The following is a 20,134-nucleotide window of genomic DNA, read 5'->3' as shown; positions in this document are numbered from 1 at the left end:
CATCCTAGAGAATGTTCCATTAGCTCATGAAAAGAACGTGTATTCTGCTGCTGTTGGACAGAATGTCCCATGAATGACTCTAAGTTCCATTTGGTCTATAGTGTAGTTAATTCCCCTGTTTCTTTGTTGACTTTTTGTCTGGATGATCTGACCATTGATGAAAGTAGGATATGGAAGTCCCCATTACTGTATTTCAGCTTGTGTCCCCCTTTACATGTAAAACGTGAGGGTGTCAGAATCAGTTGTACGGTATTTACAGTATTATACCTTCCTGTTGAGTTGATCTCTCAGACTTTTTCCTAGTGATCTTCACTGTTTTCACAAATTTTTCCTAAAGTCTCTTTTCAGTCTGAGTGTGTCTTTACTGGTGAATTAAGCTTTCTATGCACAGCATATTATTTGGTCTTGTTTTATTTTTTTCAATCCATTCAGTCATCTGTTTCTTTTAATTGGGGAATTATTCCACTTAACATCACAGTTATTGATGGTATACAATGAATTAATCCTCTCATTTGTTATTTAAAATTTCTTCTATTTACTTTGAAGATCTTTTGTCCTTTTTTAGGTGAGTTTTATATTTTCACTTTTTTTTTTTTTTTTTTTGGTGAAGATGGTTGTCTTCGCTTCTATATGTAGGACTCCCTTAAGCATCTTTTATAAGGCCAAACTGGTAGTAACGACTTCCTTCTGTTTTTGCTTGTCTTGGAAAGTCTTTTTCTCAGCTTCATTTCTGAAACATAGCTTCACTGGGTAAAGTATTTTTGATTTTTTTTTAGAACTTGGATTGCATCATTCCATTTCTTTATGGCTACAAGTTTTCTGTTGGAAATTCTGCTGGTGCTGTAATGCAGGTTTGCTTTAAAGTTACTTGGTGCTTTTCTTTTGCAGATTTTAGAACTGTCTGTGTTGAACTTTTTTTTTTTTTTTTTTGTAAAGATGTATTTATTTGAAAGAGTTACAGAGAGAGGTAGGTACAGAGAGAGAGGTCCTCCATCCACTGGTTCACTTCCCAGATGGCCACAACGGCCGGAGCTGCACTGATATGAAGCCAGGAGCCAGGAGCCTCCCCCTGGTCTCCCAAGCAGGTGCAGGGGCCCAAGGACTTGTGCCATCCTCCACTGCTCTCCCAGGCCACAGCAGAGAGCCAAACTGGAAGAGGAGCAGCCGGAACCAGAACCGGTGCCCATATGGGATGCTGGCACTTCAGGCCAGGGCTTTAACCCGCTGCACCACAACGCCAGCCCCTGTGTTACCTTTGTTTGACTGTACAGAGTCTTTTCTGATCACGTCTATTTTTGGTCCTATGGACTTCCTATTCTTGGACATCTTTATCTTTCTCCAGTTTGGGGCAGTTTTCAGCGATAATTTCATTGAAGGTATTTTCTATGCCTCTACTCTCTTCTTTGAGGGTTCTCTAAATTTTAATATTTGTTCATATACAGTGTTACAAAGGTCTTGAAGAGCATCTTCATTCTTTTCTGTATTTTTCTGATTTCTATACTTCAAATGACCCAGCTTCAAGTTCAGATATTCTTAACACTGCTTGATCTAGTCTGTTGTTGAGGCTTTCAATTGTATATATTATTTGACATACTGAGTTCCTCATTCTGAGTATTTCTGCTTAGTTTTTTTTTTTTTTTTTAATTTTTGACAGGCAGAGTGGACAGTGAGAGAGAGAGAGAGAGAGAGAGAGAGAGAGAAAGGTCTTCCTTTGCCGTTGGTTCACCCTCCAATGGCCGCCGCTGCAGCCGGCGCACCGCGCTGATCCGATGGCAGGAGCCAGGAGCCAGGTGCTTTTCCTGGTCTCCCATGGGGTGCAGGGCCCAAGCACCTGGGCCATCCTCCACTGCACTCCCTGGCCATAGCAGAGAGCTGACCTGGAAGAGGGGCAACCAGGACAGAATCCGGTGCCCCGGCCGGGATTGAACCCAATGTGCCGGCGCCGCAAGGTGGAGGATTAGCCTATTGAGCCACGGCGCCGGCTGCTTAGTTCTTTTTTAAGATCTCTCTTTGCTAAATTCATCCCTTGCGTCACATATTGATTTCCTAATTTTGTTAACTCTCTATCTGTAATATCTTGTATCTCTCTGAGTGTTCTTACAATCATTCCTCTGTTGGTCCAGGGCTGTGGCTTAGTGGGTGAAGCTGCTGCCTGCAGTGCCAGCATCCTATGTGCGTGCCAGTTCAATTCCTGGCTGCTCCACTTCCCATCAAGCTCTCTGCTATGGCCTGGGATAGCAGTAGAAGATGGCTCAAGTGCTTGGGCCCTGCACCTGAGTGGGAGACTTGGAAGAAGCTCCTGGTTTTGGATAGGCACAGTTCCGGCCATTGTGGCCATCTGGGGAATGAACCAGTGGATGGAAGACCTCTGTCTGTGTGTGTGTGTGTGTGTGTAACTCTGACTTTCAAATAAATAAATAAGTCTTTAAAATATCATTCCTCTGTGTTCTTTATTAGACATTTCATCAATGTCCCTTTCTATGGAATCTGTTCCTAAAGCATCATTGTCTTCCTTTGGGGTATGACATTGCCTTGATTTTTTGTACGTCTTATGTTCCTTCTTTGATATCTGTGCATCTGGCAGATCAGTTGCTTCTACCACTTGTGAAGTAGTTTTTGTGGACTGAAGCCTTCTCACTGGTAATGCGTCTCAGGACGTCAGTTTTGTGGGCTCCTTTGACTTTAGTTTCAGTTGGATGTCATAGTGCCCTATAGGTTCTTCACTGCAGTCAGTGGCAGCAGCAATGGAGGCATGGGCTGCTCCTGGGGACTCGGTGGGCTTGCTCGGATCCCAGGAATGCAGCCCTAGGGAGAGACTGGAGTCATGGGACCAGCCTGGTTCTGGGAGCAGACTTGACTGATACTACCATGAGGTTGGCATATGCATCCTTAGCCACCACCTGAGTCAAAATGTGCCTTTTAAATGTATCACAACACAAATGGATAAAACCCACATGTTTTAACTATGTTACAAATTTATCTTTGAAGTTCCTGGAGAGTCTCTAACACATCTGTAGGGATTATAAACATTCCATAATCTCTTCTTACTCTGATTAATAACGATATGGGGTTGGTAAAATGTTGACAGGTAAACTAAATAAACTTCAGTATATTTAAGCAATAAAATATGTAAAATACATTACAATTAGCTAATGAAAACCCTCTTTTTATGAGGGTAAGGCATTTTCAATCTGCAAATAAGAGGAATTCAGCTGTCCTCTGCTACCTCTCCACATTTTAAACTCAATTTGACTAAAGGGGAACCTATAACCTTCAATATTAACAACACAAACAACTCAAGTTCACTGTTATACTAGCTAATATGCAAATACATTTTCACTTATACAACTTTAGGGATAATGTATGAGAAACAGGAAAAAAGTAATAAGCCACTGCTTCTTTTACTGTTAAGCTGCCTTATCAGTGAACTGTTGCAAGCATTATAGTTTACCAAATTGCTAAAATCAATTAATCACTAACATGTTTCATATTATTTAAAATAGCTTTGGCAAAGTAATTGTGGAACCACAAGAACGGGAGACAAAAGACCCGAGTCCTTAAATTATCCTTGTACAGTTAGCTACGTGAGCCCGGGTAAATGTCTAAATTTTTTATCATAACTGCTAAATATGACTATTAGACTAAATCAGCATTTCTTAAAATATTACAAGAACAAGTTAATCATTATTACAAAGAAGAAAGTGATGGATTCAGTATAAAAAAGCCTAAAGAGTACTAAAACATTTAGTAGCCTTAAATTAAAATTAAAAATTAAGCAGATGCTATTATTAATACAATAACTTCTTAGTATCTTTGATATGTTAATGTAATTGTGACTTTCCAAGAAGAGAGAGGATAGTCAGCATTTCTCAGGTGCAGCTAACCTCAGAGAACTGACTTTTAATTTAGAATCTAATATCATCACACAGGACAAGAAAGAATGAAAAGACCAGTCTCTGTCTGAAAGGTCTTTAATCATATGATGAATTTTTTATGTGTTTGTTTTATTTTTAAAATTACATTTCTAGAAGCTGATATGGTTGTGTCAGCAATTATCTAGATGATACTTATTTTGTTCCTAGAGGGTGTTAGCAATAGGGGATACAAAGATGAATTAGACTTCACTCTATAGTCTAGAGTCTCATATTTTAAGATTGAAACAGACATATAAACCTGTAATTACTGATGGCAAACACAACAGAAAAATAAATAACAACATGCTCTAGGAGCCCAGGAAAGGTACATTTTGAAAATCGGCAGAAGAGAATGCTATACAAGAATTTTTTGGCTTTGAAACTGCCATCTGCTCTGTTGTTTCTAGTAGCATAAAATTTACCTGCTTAGCATTTTCTGCAGTTTTCTTGTATTATGTGGGACTTAAAATACCAGGATTAAAAGATCAAGGCAAGTCAGCAGAAGACAAGTTTTTCTATGATTTCTGTTATAGTAATTTTCCTTTTAAACAATTATCTTACAGCTGTTCTTGTTTGTCCTGGTTGGAATATGTGGAGGTGACCTGGGCACCTAGTAGTAAGGAAATTACTAGTTATGGGAATGCCCCTAGTGGCAGGAAGCCCCTCATACATGTTGTGCAGTTGTCACTCCCAGCTGTCCTGCGTGCCCACAGCTCCCCGGCAGCATATTCAATAAACCTAACTCCGCCCTCCCCTTCATCTGATGCTCTGGTGAATTCTTTCACCACCCATGCCACCGGCTTCAGCTGACAGCTTCCCATGACAAAACGGGTATGAGAAGTAAGAAAATGTAAGGAACCAATAGTCTACATTTAGAAAGGTCTTATAAATTAACAGAAATAATTACATAATTGTGATGTTCAAGACCTCATATCTTCAAATGATATCGAATACAGAGTTACTTCTTGAATACAGGATTTTATAAGACGTTCACACTTATCTGTACTAAAAGGGAAAAGCTTACTTCTGTTAACAAGAGAATAAAATAATGTAAGTAATCAGTAAGGTGACTGGGGAGAAGTTCATCTCAGCTATTCTGGAAGCCCTTTTTCAGGAGGTAACACTGAGTTGAGATGGAAATGTAAATATGAAGGTAATATTGCAAAACAAAAAATGTAGAAAAGGACATTGCAGGCCCGGGAAGCATCAATCAAAAGCTCTAAGATGGAAGTGAGCTCAGACTGCAGAAAGAGCAAAAATCAGTCCTGGGGGGATGAAATCAGCGAGGGAGTCAGAAAGGTACATTCTTGAAGAGGAATTTAGGTTGAGGTGACAACATTCTCCACCAGCCATCTGTCATGGCATGGTACACAGACAGAGTACACAGACCTGAGGACCAGGACCCATATGTACGGGGTAAGAACTAACACTGCTCCTCTGGCCAAAGGCACACTGGATCCTACACAGTTCTTATTTCTGATTGCAGACAGTGTCTTTAACTTCTGTCCTCATAAATGCTGAATTAAAGAATTACTCTAGGTATCGCAATATGATAGTCCTGGAAATGGGCAATCCCTTCTTGCCCAGTAAAAATTCGGAACATGGGGAGCAAAGTCAGGTGAGGAATAGGACTTTCAATATTATTTTATAAAGGTAATGTTCTCAAATAAGGATGACATTCAAAAATCAGAACAATTGCCAGAAAAAAAATAACCAGTATATGAAACACACACACACACACACACACACACACATACACACCTTTGAGTGACTTGGGAAATTAGCCTAAAGCAGGAGTTGTTGTATGTTTTCAACAATAGTCTTGAGGAAAGCCTCAAGCTTATTGTACCTGATGATTTGAAATATGTTTTAATCATGATGTCTTTAGCCTTCAGGTAATTCTGAGGGTGTTTCAATTAAAAGAAATTGATTACCCAGGGTTCCTTTCAAATAAGGAAAATAGATATTACAACAGGCATTAAAAATTAACAAAACATAACCTGACATTTAAAAAAATATCCTCACCAGCTATTCAAATTTCCATTATTTCAGAGCAAATGCAATCATATGACCCTTACAATTATCCTTACATCATTATTTCAAACTACTGAGTCCTGTTTGATATTGTATGATTCTTCAAGCTTACTTACAAAAGGGCTTCCTACACACCGCACCCACATTACCTGTCTGCATCCACTGCCACATCATGAACTCCTCTCTGGATAATGTCCCTGGAGGCTGCTGTGTCTGGTAATCGGTTCAGACTTCTGGTGTACAGGTTGAGCCCCCCATCTGTCATATACCTAAAAAAATGAAATAACCAATAGAAAATTAAATGACCTCATCCACATAATTTAACTTGACAAACAGTGTTCACATTTTTCAGTAGCTAAATATGCATGGTAATTTTCCTCTGTGTGGACATTCAACTCACCAGGAAGAATTAACATATTTTGTCAAGTTTATTTGGAAACCAATGTTCCTTAATGCAACAAGGACCTAGCATATGATAAAAACTGATTTTCACTTTTGTTATCCATATTTTGAACAGACTTGTAGATAATGTGATTTCTAGCAAAATAAGAGCAAGGTAATTTCATTTTGGAAAAGCATTTTTGAAAAGTTGTAGGTCGTATAAGTAATGGAACCTTACAAAACTTAAAGTTATGTTAATTTATTTGATAATTAAGAATTATGCCATGAGGAAGACATTTGAGTCCTAGCTGCTCCACTTGCAATCCAGCTCCCTGCAGGTGCACTTGGGAAAGCAGCTGAAGATAGTCCTAGTCCAACAACCTGGGCCCCTTCAACCACACAGCAGACCCAGACAGAGTCCCAGGCTCCTGGCTTCAATCTGGCCACTGTGGCCATTTGGGGAGTGAACCAGTGGATAGATGATATCTTTTTCTTTCTCCCTGTCTCTCTCCATCTTTCTGTTACTCTTCCTGTCAAATAAATAAAATAAATATTTTTTCAAAAAAGAATTATGCCATAGTTGGTCATGATCATAAAATAATAACCCAGTTGAGTTGTACTAAATCTTTAATACGTTGCCAGAACCTGTTATAAACATGAGGATGCTTCAAAAATGTATGGAAAAATGAAATTAAAATATTATTTATTTTGGTACGTAAAGATAAAGGCTTACTTGTTTGATGGTAAGGTTGCTACCTTGAGATCATTGAGCACTATCACTGGGGTCATATAGGCAAAGACCCGACGTGTAGTATGCATGTCATAATACACATTTTTCCATTAACTTAAGTCATCACATTATTAGTTTCATTTTCTTAACTTTTTTCTAAAGTAGAAAGGTTTTTGCAGGGAATTTAGAAGACTGGGAAGAAAATACAAAAGTAGCCTTTCCATACTTTAACCTTAGGCTTCTAGATCCAGTTGGGGGAAAATTTGTTCATGTATTATTGGAAAGGCAGAGATGAAGCACAGAATAAAAAGATAGCTAGATGTTACAAAAAATAGGTAAGAGCTAAAAGGTTAAGAATTTGCAGAGGAGGTTGCACATTTGATCTAACAGTTGGGATACCACCTGGACACCTGTAGTTCATACTAAAAAGTGGCTGGGTTAGAGTCCCAGCTCTATTCTGATTCCAGACTCCTGCTAATGTGCATCCTGGGAGGCTGCAGATAATACCCCAAGTCCTTGAGTCCCAGTCACTCACTTGGGAGACCTTGAAGGAGTTTCAGGCTCCCAGCTTTGGTCTGTCCTGGTCTCAGCTGTTGCAGGCATTTGGGGAATGAACAGGGGATAAAAGATCAATTAATCTCACCCCCACCTCACTTTCTGGAATAAAATACAGTTTTATTTTAAGCAAAAAAAAAAAAAAAAAAAAAAAGAACTTGTACATGGATGCTCAACTAGGCATGGCATATTTGAGAAATAAATTTAGAAAAATCAGCTCTAAAAACCATGAACTTAAACACCACACACTGCTGTCTTAGCTGATAGGCTGCACTGTTCCCCCAACATCCTATCCTTGAAATCTATCTACTTAATTACCATCACCCAGCCACCATGATTAGACAGGGATGGTCGCCCTGATAGTCATATTGCTGCTAGGTAATGTTGCTTCCTTAGTTATAAGGGATGAGATCTAGGTGTTTAATATCCTAACCCATGCTGGGATATCTTTTTTGAGACTTGGGATTAAGAGGCATTTCATCATTCTCTGTATGTGAACAGAATTAATAATGAAAACTCAGGAGCTATGGCTATCTATCTTCCACCATATGCAAAGAACTATGAGGAAATTGTATTTATAGTATATTTTCTTTAGGTCCTGACTTCCAAATTAATATTTCTATTCCCTGCTACTCTACACGCTCTGGAATGAGACATTGAAGTACTTCCTGTTCATAGATACTTGGATTTCCCATAACCATGTCAAAGGCAATATACAACTGATTGAAAATGGAATTAGAAGGTAAGTTTATTTTCATGCAAAAATTTTTTAAATCCATGCATATGAGGAATCTTTAAAAAGTTCAGGGAAGGGGCTGCCATTGTGGTGTAATCAGTTAAGCTGCAGCCTACAATGCTGGCATCCCATATGAGCGTCTCTGAGTCCTGGCTGCTCCACTTCAGATCCAGTCCCTTGATAATGTGCCTGGAAGATGGACTAAGTGCTAGGGCCCCTGCCATCATGTGGAAGACCAGGAAGGGAGTTCCTGGCTCCCAGCTTCAGCCTGGCCCAGCCCTGAACAGCTGTTGCAGCCATTTGGAAAGAGAACCAGTGGATGGAAGATCTCTCTTTCCCTTCCTAACTCTCCCGCCCTCTCTCTCTCTCTCTCTGTAACTCTTTCAAATACAATAATTTTTTTAAAAGTTCATGAAAAATGCATATTTGAACAACTGCCAGGATTTCATTTTTTCTTTGCACCCAAATAAACTTATGTCTTAAACATATTTTTCATAAATGCTTTAAATTACTCTCATATTCTCTTTACCACTAGAGCTGCTTTAAATATGCTGATACTTGGGGCTGGTGCTGTGGCGCAGTAGGTTAATCCTCCACATGCGGCACCTGCATCCCATATGGGTGCCGGTTCTAGATCCAGGTGCTCCACTTCCGATCCAGCTCTCTGCTATGGCCTGGGAATGCAGTAGAAGATGGCCCAAGTCCTTGGGCCCTTGCACCCACGTGTGAGACCGGGAGAAAGCACCTGGCTCCTGGCTTCAGATCGGCGCAGCTCTGGCCCTTATGGCCATTTGGGGACTGAACCAACGGAAGGAAGACCTTTCTCTCTCTCTCCCTCTCACAGTCTGTAACTCTACCTCTCAAATAAATAAAAAAAAAATCTTTTAAAAAATAAATAATTATGCTGAAAATAGTACAGAGACAGGAAAATAAACAATCTTCCCAGTCATCAGGCTGGATATGACACTTTATTTTTCTTCACTCTCCACCCCCACTGCTAGAAGACAGAGTCTGTTCAAATCTGTGAATCTACATTACTATGCTGCAATTATTTCAGGAATTCCATGAAAGACAAAAAATTGTACCTATTTTGGTATTGTTCAACTCTATTTCCTAAATCATTTTAAGAATATGCAATCTACTGTCATAGTGACTACACTAATTTTTAAAGTTTTACAGTGAAATATATCATTTTTATACAAAACTGTATATAAAGTATGAAAGTACATGCTCAATAATAAAATAACATCAACTTTCATATACCAGACTTGACTTCACAAATAGAACATTCCTAGTATCTGTATTGTTCCTTTGAGTTCCTCCCAAATCACATCCCCAAAACTCCTTTCCAGAAGTATCCAATTTCCTGGATTTTGTGTAAATCATTAATCATAGTTTCTCAATGATTTTACCATATGCATATTTATCTATAAAATACAGCATTTAGCATTGCATGGTTTTGAACTCAAAATTAATTGAATATGTATTTTGTGATTTCCTCCTCTCATTCAAAATTACCTTTATTATAATTCATCTAACTGATGTGTAACATTGTATTATACATGACAACTTTATAGCTCTAATTTATAACTACAATACAGTTTATTAATTTGACTACTATAAATATTTGACTTGTTTTTAGTCTATTTGCTATTAAAATGCTGTCCTACAGTTATGTACATCTTGTACACACAGAGAAGAACTGCTCTATAGTCTATTTTGTGGTACAGCATTACTGGGTCATACGAGAAACACATATGCATTCAATTTTACTAATCAACATCAACTATTTCTCAAAAGCATTTCAGGGGCTGGCGCCGCAGCTCACTAGGCAAATCCTCCGCCTTGCGGCGCCGGCACACCGGGTTCTAGTCCCGGTCGGGGTGCCGGATTCTTTCCCGGTTGCCCCTCTTCCAGGCCAGCTCTCTGCTGTGGCCAGGGAGTGCAGTGGAGGATGGCCCAAGTGCTTGGGCCCTGCACCCCATGGGAGACCAGGATAAGTACCTGGCTCCTGCCATCGGATCAGCGCGGTGCGCCGCGGCGGCCATTGGAGGGTGAACCAAGGCAAAAGGAGGACCTTTCTCTCTGTCTCTCTCTCTCACTGTCCACTCTGTCTGTCAAAAAAAAAAAAAAAAATTCAGAACTTAGACTTCAACTCCATATCTATGGATGAGGAATCTCACTAATTCAGAAATTTGCTAGTATCTGGTATTTTTATGAGCTTGCAGATGTGAAATAACATATAATTTTGATTTTGATTTACAAGTTCTGCATCACCAGGATGTTGGTAATATTTTTGCTTTTTCATAAGCCATTGATCATTTGTCTAGCGTTCTTTCATTTTTCACTAATATTAACGCTTTCTGGGTTATGTACATTGAACATGCGTGTGGCTGACATGAACTTAATCCTGATACTTCTGTCATGTGATGTTAGGAATTTTTCTGAAGAACTAGCTCAATTTTAATAATTTTCTCACTTCACTTGGCAATCGCTTATGTTATTTTTGTACAGTTTTATAGATCTGGTAGCTTGCTTTTGAGAGTTTTGGTCTCTGTTGTCATCTTCCACTTTATCAAAGCCTACTCTGTCTTCACCCTTTATCTCCACATCGAGCTGAATTTTGATTCTACACCTGGAACGTCTTCCTCCCTGTGGACTGCCCATTCCCTCCAGACATCACCACAGACCTTTCTGTTCCAGCTTCTCAGCTGCTAAAAACCCCTTTCAGCCTCGACCAATTAGTATCCTCACCTCGGCTGTGTGCTTTCTAGTCGGCTTGGGTTGGCCTGCTCTCATGGTTACCATCCCCTGCTCTCACGGTTGTGAGTTTTCCATTGCTGCCCTCCATTTCTTCTTACATGAGCACCACTGCCTGGTGGTTCTTTGGCTCTTGGATGTTTTTCATCAATTGCTTATACTCCAGATTTGAGAATGTATCTTGTCGTCATCTCTCTTTTAAATTATTTTTTCTGTTTTATAAGGGGACTAGGAAAGACTCAAAACATGCACTTCTACCACATCTACCTTTTTTTTAGAATTCTGTTTTCATATTCAATATCTTATCAGCTGCTGCATGTCTCATTTGGATGATTGTTTATTATCACACTGATAATCTACAGGGAGCCTCCATTCCCCCAAAAGTTCAGTATCTTCTTTTAAAAGAGCACAAGTAACATTAAAATACGTCCTCTAGATCAAGTGTGCTGGCTAAGTAAACCATGAGAATAATTAATGACCACTGAGAACCTTTTTGATGTTCGTTTGAGAAACAACACATGCTCCTAGTAGAGGAGCTTCTCCAAGTAGACAAGTAGATGATCTCATACAATCATATGGTTAAGTGTGCACATTAGACTCGGACTACTGAGGTTCAAACTCGGGTGGGATCCTCATTAGCTGTGTGGGCTCAGATAAGACACTTAAATTACATGTGACTTAACTGTTCCATCTATAGAACTAAGATAGTAAAATATACTTGTTTCTTTCAGTTATGGTGACATATCAGTGAGTTAATATATGCAACATGCACAGAACCTTGTGTAGTGTAAGTACTATAATAAATGTTGCTACTACTACCAGCTGTTTTTTCATTTGATATTTCTACATTCACTAAAATAGCTCATATCTTGAATATAAAATTAGAGGAAACATTAAGAATGTGTGGTTCCCAAGCTGGATTCTTGTAACTCAGCTCAGACAACCCTGTGACCTGCACACTGCTCTGTAGTCTTCAGTCATCACAAAAATGACTGAAGACTACAAAAAAAAAAAAAGAGAGAACAAAAATCTCACTGAAGCAGAATTGAGGGGAGGTGAAGGAAAAAGCACGGTTAAGTCTATCAGTCCACACCTGTTTTGGAAAATTTCATTCCCAGACTATTTTGGATTCGGGTCACGTGAGTTAAAGTAGAATTTTTGGTTATATTCTTGCTCTACTATTTAGCACTCTGACATCTGAAAATAACTTCAATTTCCACCCAATTAAAATGAGTAACTTTTCTCCCAATTTTTCTGGGTGTTCCTTTTTTGATTCTTAAATGGAGACTTTTTCAAAGATTCTCATTATAAGTAAGAGGCCTTCCTCTGACTAATTCCTAATTACTGACACATCACATCCCCAAGTGTTTAAAGTAATTTCAAAAAGAGAAGGAAGAGATAAGCCCTTGCATGCTTCAAGACATTTTGAATTCTCAGAATGCTGATTAACTAATTTTCTGAGTTCTACCTAAAGTACATGAAGCAAAATGAGGCTTCATTCCCACTTGCACTGACTGCATGACATTCCTTGCGGTTCCATGAGACAAAATCTGAAATGAAACATCTTCATCCATTACTGTGCTTACTGAGCCTTTTATGCCTTTAATCAGTAAAATATACTCTTAAAATGATGAAGAGAAGTTAACTTTGTGGTTCAATTTTTAAATGAGTTGTAGCATAGATATATCTAACCTCTGTTTTCTTACTTTAAAAAATATTATCAAGTTAAGCTTTTCCTGAGTTAACTCTAGGCCTTCTTGTTTTCCCACATTTTAAATCTAGGCTGGGAAACTGGAGTACTTCCTTCTGCTGCCAAAAGGGGCACCTCACATACACTGGGGAGCAGTGAACACAGTTCATCTTAGGGATGAACTCCCCACAATATACAGTCACCTTGAAGCTAAGATCTGTCTCATGACCTGCTCATGGGCACCAGTCACCTTCCTATCAGGGAACACTTCAGTGTCCTGTACACTATCATGGCAAAGAAACATGTAAGACCAAGCAGGTAAATATCACCAGAGGAAGCTTCCATACAGAATTTAGGGTATTCTTACTTGGTCAACATAAAACCAGTAAACCACTGATGCATATTTAAATGGCTTCATTTGCAAGATTATTCGTGATCTGCTTTGAAAGATTGATAGGAAACAAAAGTGAAGGAGGCAGGAAGTCAAGTTAGGTTTCAAAGGAGGCATGACACAAGCAGGAATGATAAAGGATGTAACAACATTATTTTGTGAGTTCAGCAGAAACTAGACAGCTCTCATCAAATCAGTTTCCTCCTCCTCTGGGGCACACAGTGAAACTTATTTCCCAGCATCTTCCATGGTGAGATGTGACCATGCCGCTGTTCCAGTGACAGCTGGGTAGATGTCACACACACAATTTCAAGGCTTGGTATATACAAAATACTACCTCACCATGCTTCTCTCTCTTGTGCTATTTTCACATTGCATCCCAATGCTCCAAGTGTCCATGGAAACCTTGTTATATAACAGCAGAATTACCATTCACTAACTTCTGCATGACGGACTGCTTGGTGGACACTCCCAAGTCGGAAACACGGGTCAGAGTTTTATGTGAGGGAGGAATGCTCTTCTCTAAGTGCAGTTACCTATATTTTGAGATTCTATGTTACAGAAATAAGTGTTAACCACTAAGGACAGTATATACTGGTAAACAGGAAACGCTCCTGAGTATGGAGCATTAATATGCTATAAATGCATACTCTTAGGTACAGAACTCATTTGGTAAAAAGCAGTGACTTTAAAACAATACTTTCCTAAGAATATCTGTGTCTGTGTGTGTCTATATCACTAGCTATGCATGTATGTATATTATTATTCATTACTGAACAAATGAACACCTACAAAAATATATAAAACACTAGCACGTGAGTCACATGTGGCCCAACAATGTCTGTAAGGTTCACCACTGCATAGGTACAGATGTCCACAAGTGGCTTTTAGTTCCTCTCCCTACAGATTCCTTTCCTGGGAGTTCTCATGCCTCTCACAATTCCCACTCTCTTCTCCTGATATTAGACACATTATACATCTACTGTGGAGACAATGTAAGCTTTTTCAACACTGTCTTTTTCAACCACTGTCTCCAACTCTGCATTTCTAATTGTATCTTGTCACGTTCCCTCTCTGCTTTCTCACCAGGAAAGAGCTACACTTTCTATTTTTTCTGCCTATTTATGTTTCTGCCTTTTTTCCCCTAATGTTTTAATTTCCTGTCTCCTACACTTATAATCTGAGTTTTCTGTTGTTATTCTGTACCCCTTTTAATTTCATGAACAGCACTGTCAATTTTTCCTTGGCAGCACTTTTTTTTTTAAAGGTTTATTTATTTATTTGAAAGGCAGAGTTACAGAGAGGCAGAGGCAGAAAGAAAGAGAGAAGTCTTCCATCTGCTGGTTCACTCCATTTCCCCAAATGGCCTCAATGGCTGGAGCTGCGCCCATCCAAAGCCAGGAGCCAGTAGCCTCTTCAGGTCTCCCATGGGTGTGAAGGGCGAAAGACTTGGGCCATCTTCCACTGCTTTCCCAGGCCATAGCGGAGGGCTGGATCAGAAGTGGAGTAGCCAGGACTCGAACTGGCACCCATATGGGATGCTGGCACTGTAAGCGGCAACTTATCCACTATGCCACAGTGCCAGCCCTCTTGGTAGTAGTTTTCCAATCAATGTTCTTCTTCCTTTTATTTTCACCAATGTCACTACCACACATCTAGCTTATCTGTTTGAAACAGATCTAGCAATAATCCTTGAAATCTAGCTTCCTTCTTTGATACATTTTTCATGCTTTGCCTAAACTGTTTTTCAAAACCATCACCATGAGGCTCGCATTGTGGTGTCACCAGTAAAGCTATCACCTGCGACACCAGCATCTCATATGGGCTCTGGTTCATGTCCCACTTGCTCTACGGCCAATGTGGCACCCTGCTCATGGTCTAGGAAAAGCAGCAGAAGATGGCTGAAATGTTTGGGCCTCTACCACCCATGTGCGAGACAGAGAAGAAGCTCCTAGCTCCTGGTTTCAACCTGGCCCAGCCCTGGCCATTGGAGCCATCTGGGGTGTGAACCAGAATTTGGAAGATCTTTCTCTCTCCGTCTCTCCCTCTTTCCCTGTAAATCTTTGAAATAAATAAATGAATCTTTGAAGCAAGCAAACAAGCAAAAACAAAACCATCACCATCCTTGTGCCCTGTTTTGTGACAATTTGGTAATCCCTAAGAAATAGTGGTTTCCATTGCATATGGTACAAACTTTAAACTTCTTAGTATAATGATGTAAAGCTCTGTCAAAATAGTTCCTATCTCCTTAAATATTCACTTGCCATGACTCTCAGTTTCTGAGTCTGAAATTATAATTTAGTCAAGTTTAGTGAATGACTTATACCTTCTACATTTATACTTTTCCTACATATTTTCGGTTTTTAGTGTGTATTTTTCATCTATAGATATTTAAACAAGGGAACAGAGTAAAAATATTTTCTTTCTATTCACTCCTTCCCATTGTGTACTAGGATTTAGCTTTTTTCCCCCTTATTCTCAACTCTTAGGTCAATTTTGATGTGTACTAACCTTTTGAAATTATCTTCACATTGCACTGTGGATGTCAATTGCTTTCTGATTTAAATTGCCCTCAGGACAAGTTGTTTCCCTCCACATAGGCATTTTGCAGGAGCATGAATAAGTCCAGTCAATTCTCACTATTCAAAATTCCATATTTCCAAATTCACCTACTTGCTAAGACGTATTCGTCACTCCTGAATCAACACTTGGAGTACTTTCACACTCACTTCCAGACATGCTCAGAGCAGAAAAAAAAAAAAAAAGAAAGAAAGAAAGAAAGAAAGAAAATTGTGTCCCAGGTTTTCAGCTGAGGTCAAACAAGATGACAAACTGCCTTCTTGTTTTAGCTCTTATAATATACACAAGAGCTCTTTTTTATAGTCTATTTTGGGCCATATTGTTCTGCATTTTTGTGCTTTCCATTGGAGATTATGCTGTTCCAAATGGGCCTTGCACAGGGAGCTGAAGTGATGTCTTGTGTTCCTAAGTCCAAGGAGGCATAAGTCTCATTCAGACATGAGCTCTGACACAGTTGGTTGTGAGTCCCATGTTAATGAATGGACAATATGTGTTGAAAAGGGGGCCTGGACACCGACACACTGTTATGGACTAATCAGCTGATGAAAATGCTGTCAGAGGCTCGCAGGACCCTAAACCTATTTTCCCCTAGGTACAACATGTGGTCTAGCTAAAGTGAAATCACCACCACAAAAGTGACTTTATAGAACAAAACTGTCACAAATAATGAAATTGATTGCATATGTGTGTATGTATAAATATGTAAACATGTGTGAATAATTATGTATTTAAGTAAACATTCAAATATAATTGAATACTGAACATAAAAAGTGAGTACACATATATTCCACATTTAAAGAGATGGAGAGGGGCCGGCGCTGTGGCACAGTGGGTTAACGCCCTGGCCTGAAGCGCCGGCATCCCATATGGGTACCGGTTCTAGTCCCGGCTGCTCCTCTTCCAATCCAGCTCTCTGCTGTGACCTTGGAAAGCAGTAGAGTATCGCCCAAGTTCTTGGGCCCCTGCACGCATGTGGGAGACCTGGAAGAAGCTCCTGGCTCCTGGCATTGGATAGGCACAGCTCTGCCTGTTGCGGCCATCTAGGGAGTGAACCATCGGATGGAAGAACTCTCTCTCTCTCTCGGCCTCTCTTCTCTCTGTGTAATTCAGACTTTTAAATAAATAAATGAATCTTACAAAAAAAAGAGATGGAGAAAGAAGAGGGAGGCAGAGACAGGAGGGAGTATGGTGAGAATGGAGAAAGAAGAAGGGAAATGGAGGAAAGACTATGCCTTGAATATCCCTGTGCTGCCATCATGTTCTCCAAACTGCGTATCCCGCCTTAGACTACATTAAATACAAAGAAAGGTTAAAGACAACTAATAACTATACTTTTTAGGTTATTAATTATGATAAATATAATGATGATGATTGGGAGGAGAATCAATTTATTGAGAACTTACGTTATGCCTGTCTTTGTGCTAAGCAAAAAGTTCTGAATGACTTCCTCATTTTTAAGAACTCTTTGCAGATGCTGCAACTTTATCCCTAGTCTAAGTGTTACAAAATAATTTAGATAAATTAAGGTCCCAGAGATAGAAAATGATAGAAAGAGATCTAAATGAGGAACTTTGATTCTAGTGGCCAGTGAATCACAGTTTATGCTAATCAATTATAATTTAGTTCCCTCAGTCTAAATTGTTAGAAACTCAGGATGAAAACCAGGAATGCACTGGTGGACATGAGGTTATCAGAGCAGAGTTATAAATCTAGTCAAAAGCCATTTGGTGCTTTTTATATCTTGTCACAAACCAACAAATGGTCTTTAATAAATGAAGACAGGAAGGGTTCCATTGTGTCCTCAGTTTGTTATTTCCTATTTGTATAGGAAAAGTATTAACTCTGACATAAAAGGACACTGAGTTGGTCAAAACTCAGATTTATATGAAAATGACAGATAATATTAGTTTTGAAGTTTTTCATACTTTACAGAGCCTGGGTTTTGAAATCAGATGTATCTGAGTTTTGATCAAGTTGGCTTTTCCCCAACACTATACAAGTTGTGGCCAATGAGCTCAGTTTCCTCATCTGTAAAACATACAAAAAGATTCTCATCTCATAAGAATTGTTAGCATGGGAGAAGTTAAACAGTACCTTAAAAGCACCTAGCAGGAGTGCAACAAGTAAAAAGAATTGATCAAAATGGCAATGACAATTATTAATAGAAATAATTTTACTAGGATAGTGAAATGATTCCACTGACATTCATCCTCTGATTAAATCAAACCATGCAAGTTTCTAGAGGAATCTAAGAGTTTATCATCACAACATTTTGAGGAATGTAATAGGAAAGAGAAAGAAAACAGAGGCTAAGGTTTTGTTTTTTTTTTTTTTTTAATGCCATGTCATCTAAAGAGAATTAATCAATTGGAACTTTCAACTCCAAAAAGATTTTCCCCTTAACTTAAATAGAAGGTGCATAATTGAAGAATTCTAGAAAAATATTTGAGCTTCAAAGTAGCTGATGGAAGCTTCTGAGAAGCCAAAAATGAAAAATATCAAGCATAACAGCATAGCTCCTCCCGTCTCCTTCCCACACCCTGCACTACAACATCTGTTACTTAAGCAGCATGTGGAAATCTATGAAAAACACTGGCCACCTGTGTCTCCTCAAACCAACAGCCCGAAAACCGAATGGCTTATAAGGAAAAGAATGTATAACACTCTTGGATATTTTACCTTCCATGAATGAGTCGAGACACTGAAACATCCCCAGATAACCTCAGATTTCTCAGATTTTCAAATGCAAGTTAAGTTCCATTCCACGTTCTTCTTACCACTCATGCATCCTAACAGGCCATGTTCCCGCCTGCACACGTGGGTGGAGACTTGGATCACTTACCCACTGTTGATGTCGTCCGTCCTAAGACTTTTCCCGAGGATGTCACCGTCACTCATGTATCCACCAACATCAACCTCAGAAGACACGTCCAGGTCGCTGCTTGCTTTCTCACTCATGTCAATTTGTGACATGTTTCCCAGCCGAGAGACAGCAGCCCTACGGAGAGGTGTCGTATACATGAACCTCGAGGGGTCTGTGTGGATGAACCGACTGGTGCCACTGCGTGGGTAGCCGGCACCCAGGGAGGGAGCATCTCCAGCCTGAAGTCTAGGGCACGCCTGCCCCAGTCTCCAGGTCATGGGAGTGGGTCGACCTGACAAGTTGGGGATGGTCCTTCCATTCACTTCTGTCGTCACAGTGCTATCAAAGGTTGTCTCCAGGGTGCTGTAAAAAAAATGGAGAAACATCTATACTCTAATTCACTTCAGGCCAAAGACCCCAAATTCATAGACAGAAGTGCTAGAGATGAGTCATTTCTTAAAAGCAGGTCATTTCTACGAAAGCCAAATCACTAGATATGTGTATTTTAAGATGTTAATCTCTTCTGCAGGTATCAAAATGTGGAAAGGGACGTTCATTTCCAACTGTATTTTTTTCCAGAAAAAGGCCATAATTGTATTTTAGGTTAAACAAAATATTGTTTCACATTCTCAACAAACTCTTAACTCACTCAACTGTAACCTTCTCAGATCTATCCTGGAAGTTAACTGCAATTCCGTTTGAATGTCTCCTACCAGCCCTGGCAGGTGCATTTCAATTGCATCTTCTGCCACTCTTCCCTAGGCTAGGAGTAAAAATCCACTCCACTTACTACTGATACTGGTACTTGTAGAACCTAAATCAGTTTGAATGGGAAATCATATAGAAGAAGAGATGGATAGGATCCCTGGATTTGTGGGGAGATTTTTCAGTATAAGGATAATCATCAATTTTTCAATGTAAGGATAATCACCAATTGAGTTTTCAAAGTAAGGATAATCACCAATTGAAATGTGCATAAGTAAATAGTAAGGAATTTCTCAAATTCTTTTCTTTCATTCTGAGAAGTGCTCATTTACAATGTTTTCTTTATTGGCCCAAAGATGTGCAGAATTGAGGAAAAACCTGTGGCTGATCTGGGTCCCACGAAGACTGGACATAGTCTCTTCTAAATTCTGCCTCAAATCTGCTATGTTTTTCACAGTTCTCAATCTTCTTGTTTCAGGGTCTTCACCTACAAAGCAGCATTTGTTATTCTGCCATTTTCTATTATCAAATAATTACATGCATAGGTGAGTAGCATAGACCATTCCTCTTAAAGAGCAAAAAAGCAGGAAATTCCAAAAAACTATCATCATCTGAAAATTATAATTATTCTTTTTACCAAAAGTGTGAATATAAACAAATATAATATCACAACTACTATTTTTTAAGTGGTGTAACGTAGTCTTACTTGTAGGTCTGTGACCTTTGTTACTGCAAAATGAGAACACAAATTGCATAATCCATACTCCTGAGCTTAATTTTAAAATTTAGAATATT

General features: G+C 39.2%; 1 protein-coding gene across 6 annotated transcripts in view; it reads right to left on the bottom strand.

Annotated features, from left to right (window-relative positions):
* NAV3 (neuron navigator 3) overlaps positions 1–20,134 on the bottom strand; it is a 430,062-nt gene that overhangs the window by 159,520 nt on the left and 250,408 nt on the right. For all 6 annotated transcript variants that reach the window (XM_051846465.2, XM_008256837.4, XM_051846466.2 and 3 more), the window contains 3 exons: positions 19,718–19,826; positions 18,614–18,997; positions 6,098–6,217 (listed from right to left, as the gene is read on the bottom strand). In XM_051846465.2, the coding sequence (XP_051702425.2) occupies positions 6,098–6,217; positions 18,614–18,997; positions 19,718–19,826 (613 nt within the window). The remainder of the gene's footprint in view (positions 1–6,097; positions 6,218–18,613; positions 18,998–19,717; positions 19,827–20,134) is intronic.

This window comes from Oryctolagus cuniculus, chromosome 11 (assembly GCF_964237555.1).
Source record: "Oryctolagus cuniculus chromosome 11, mOryCun1.1, whole genome shotgun sequence".
Taxonomy (NCBI): Eukaryota; Metazoa; Chordata; class Mammalia; order Lagomorpha; family Leporidae; genus Oryctolagus; species Oryctolagus cuniculus.
Note: the sequence above shows the minus strand (reverse complement) of the source record. Positions and strands in the feature narration are given on the sequence as shown.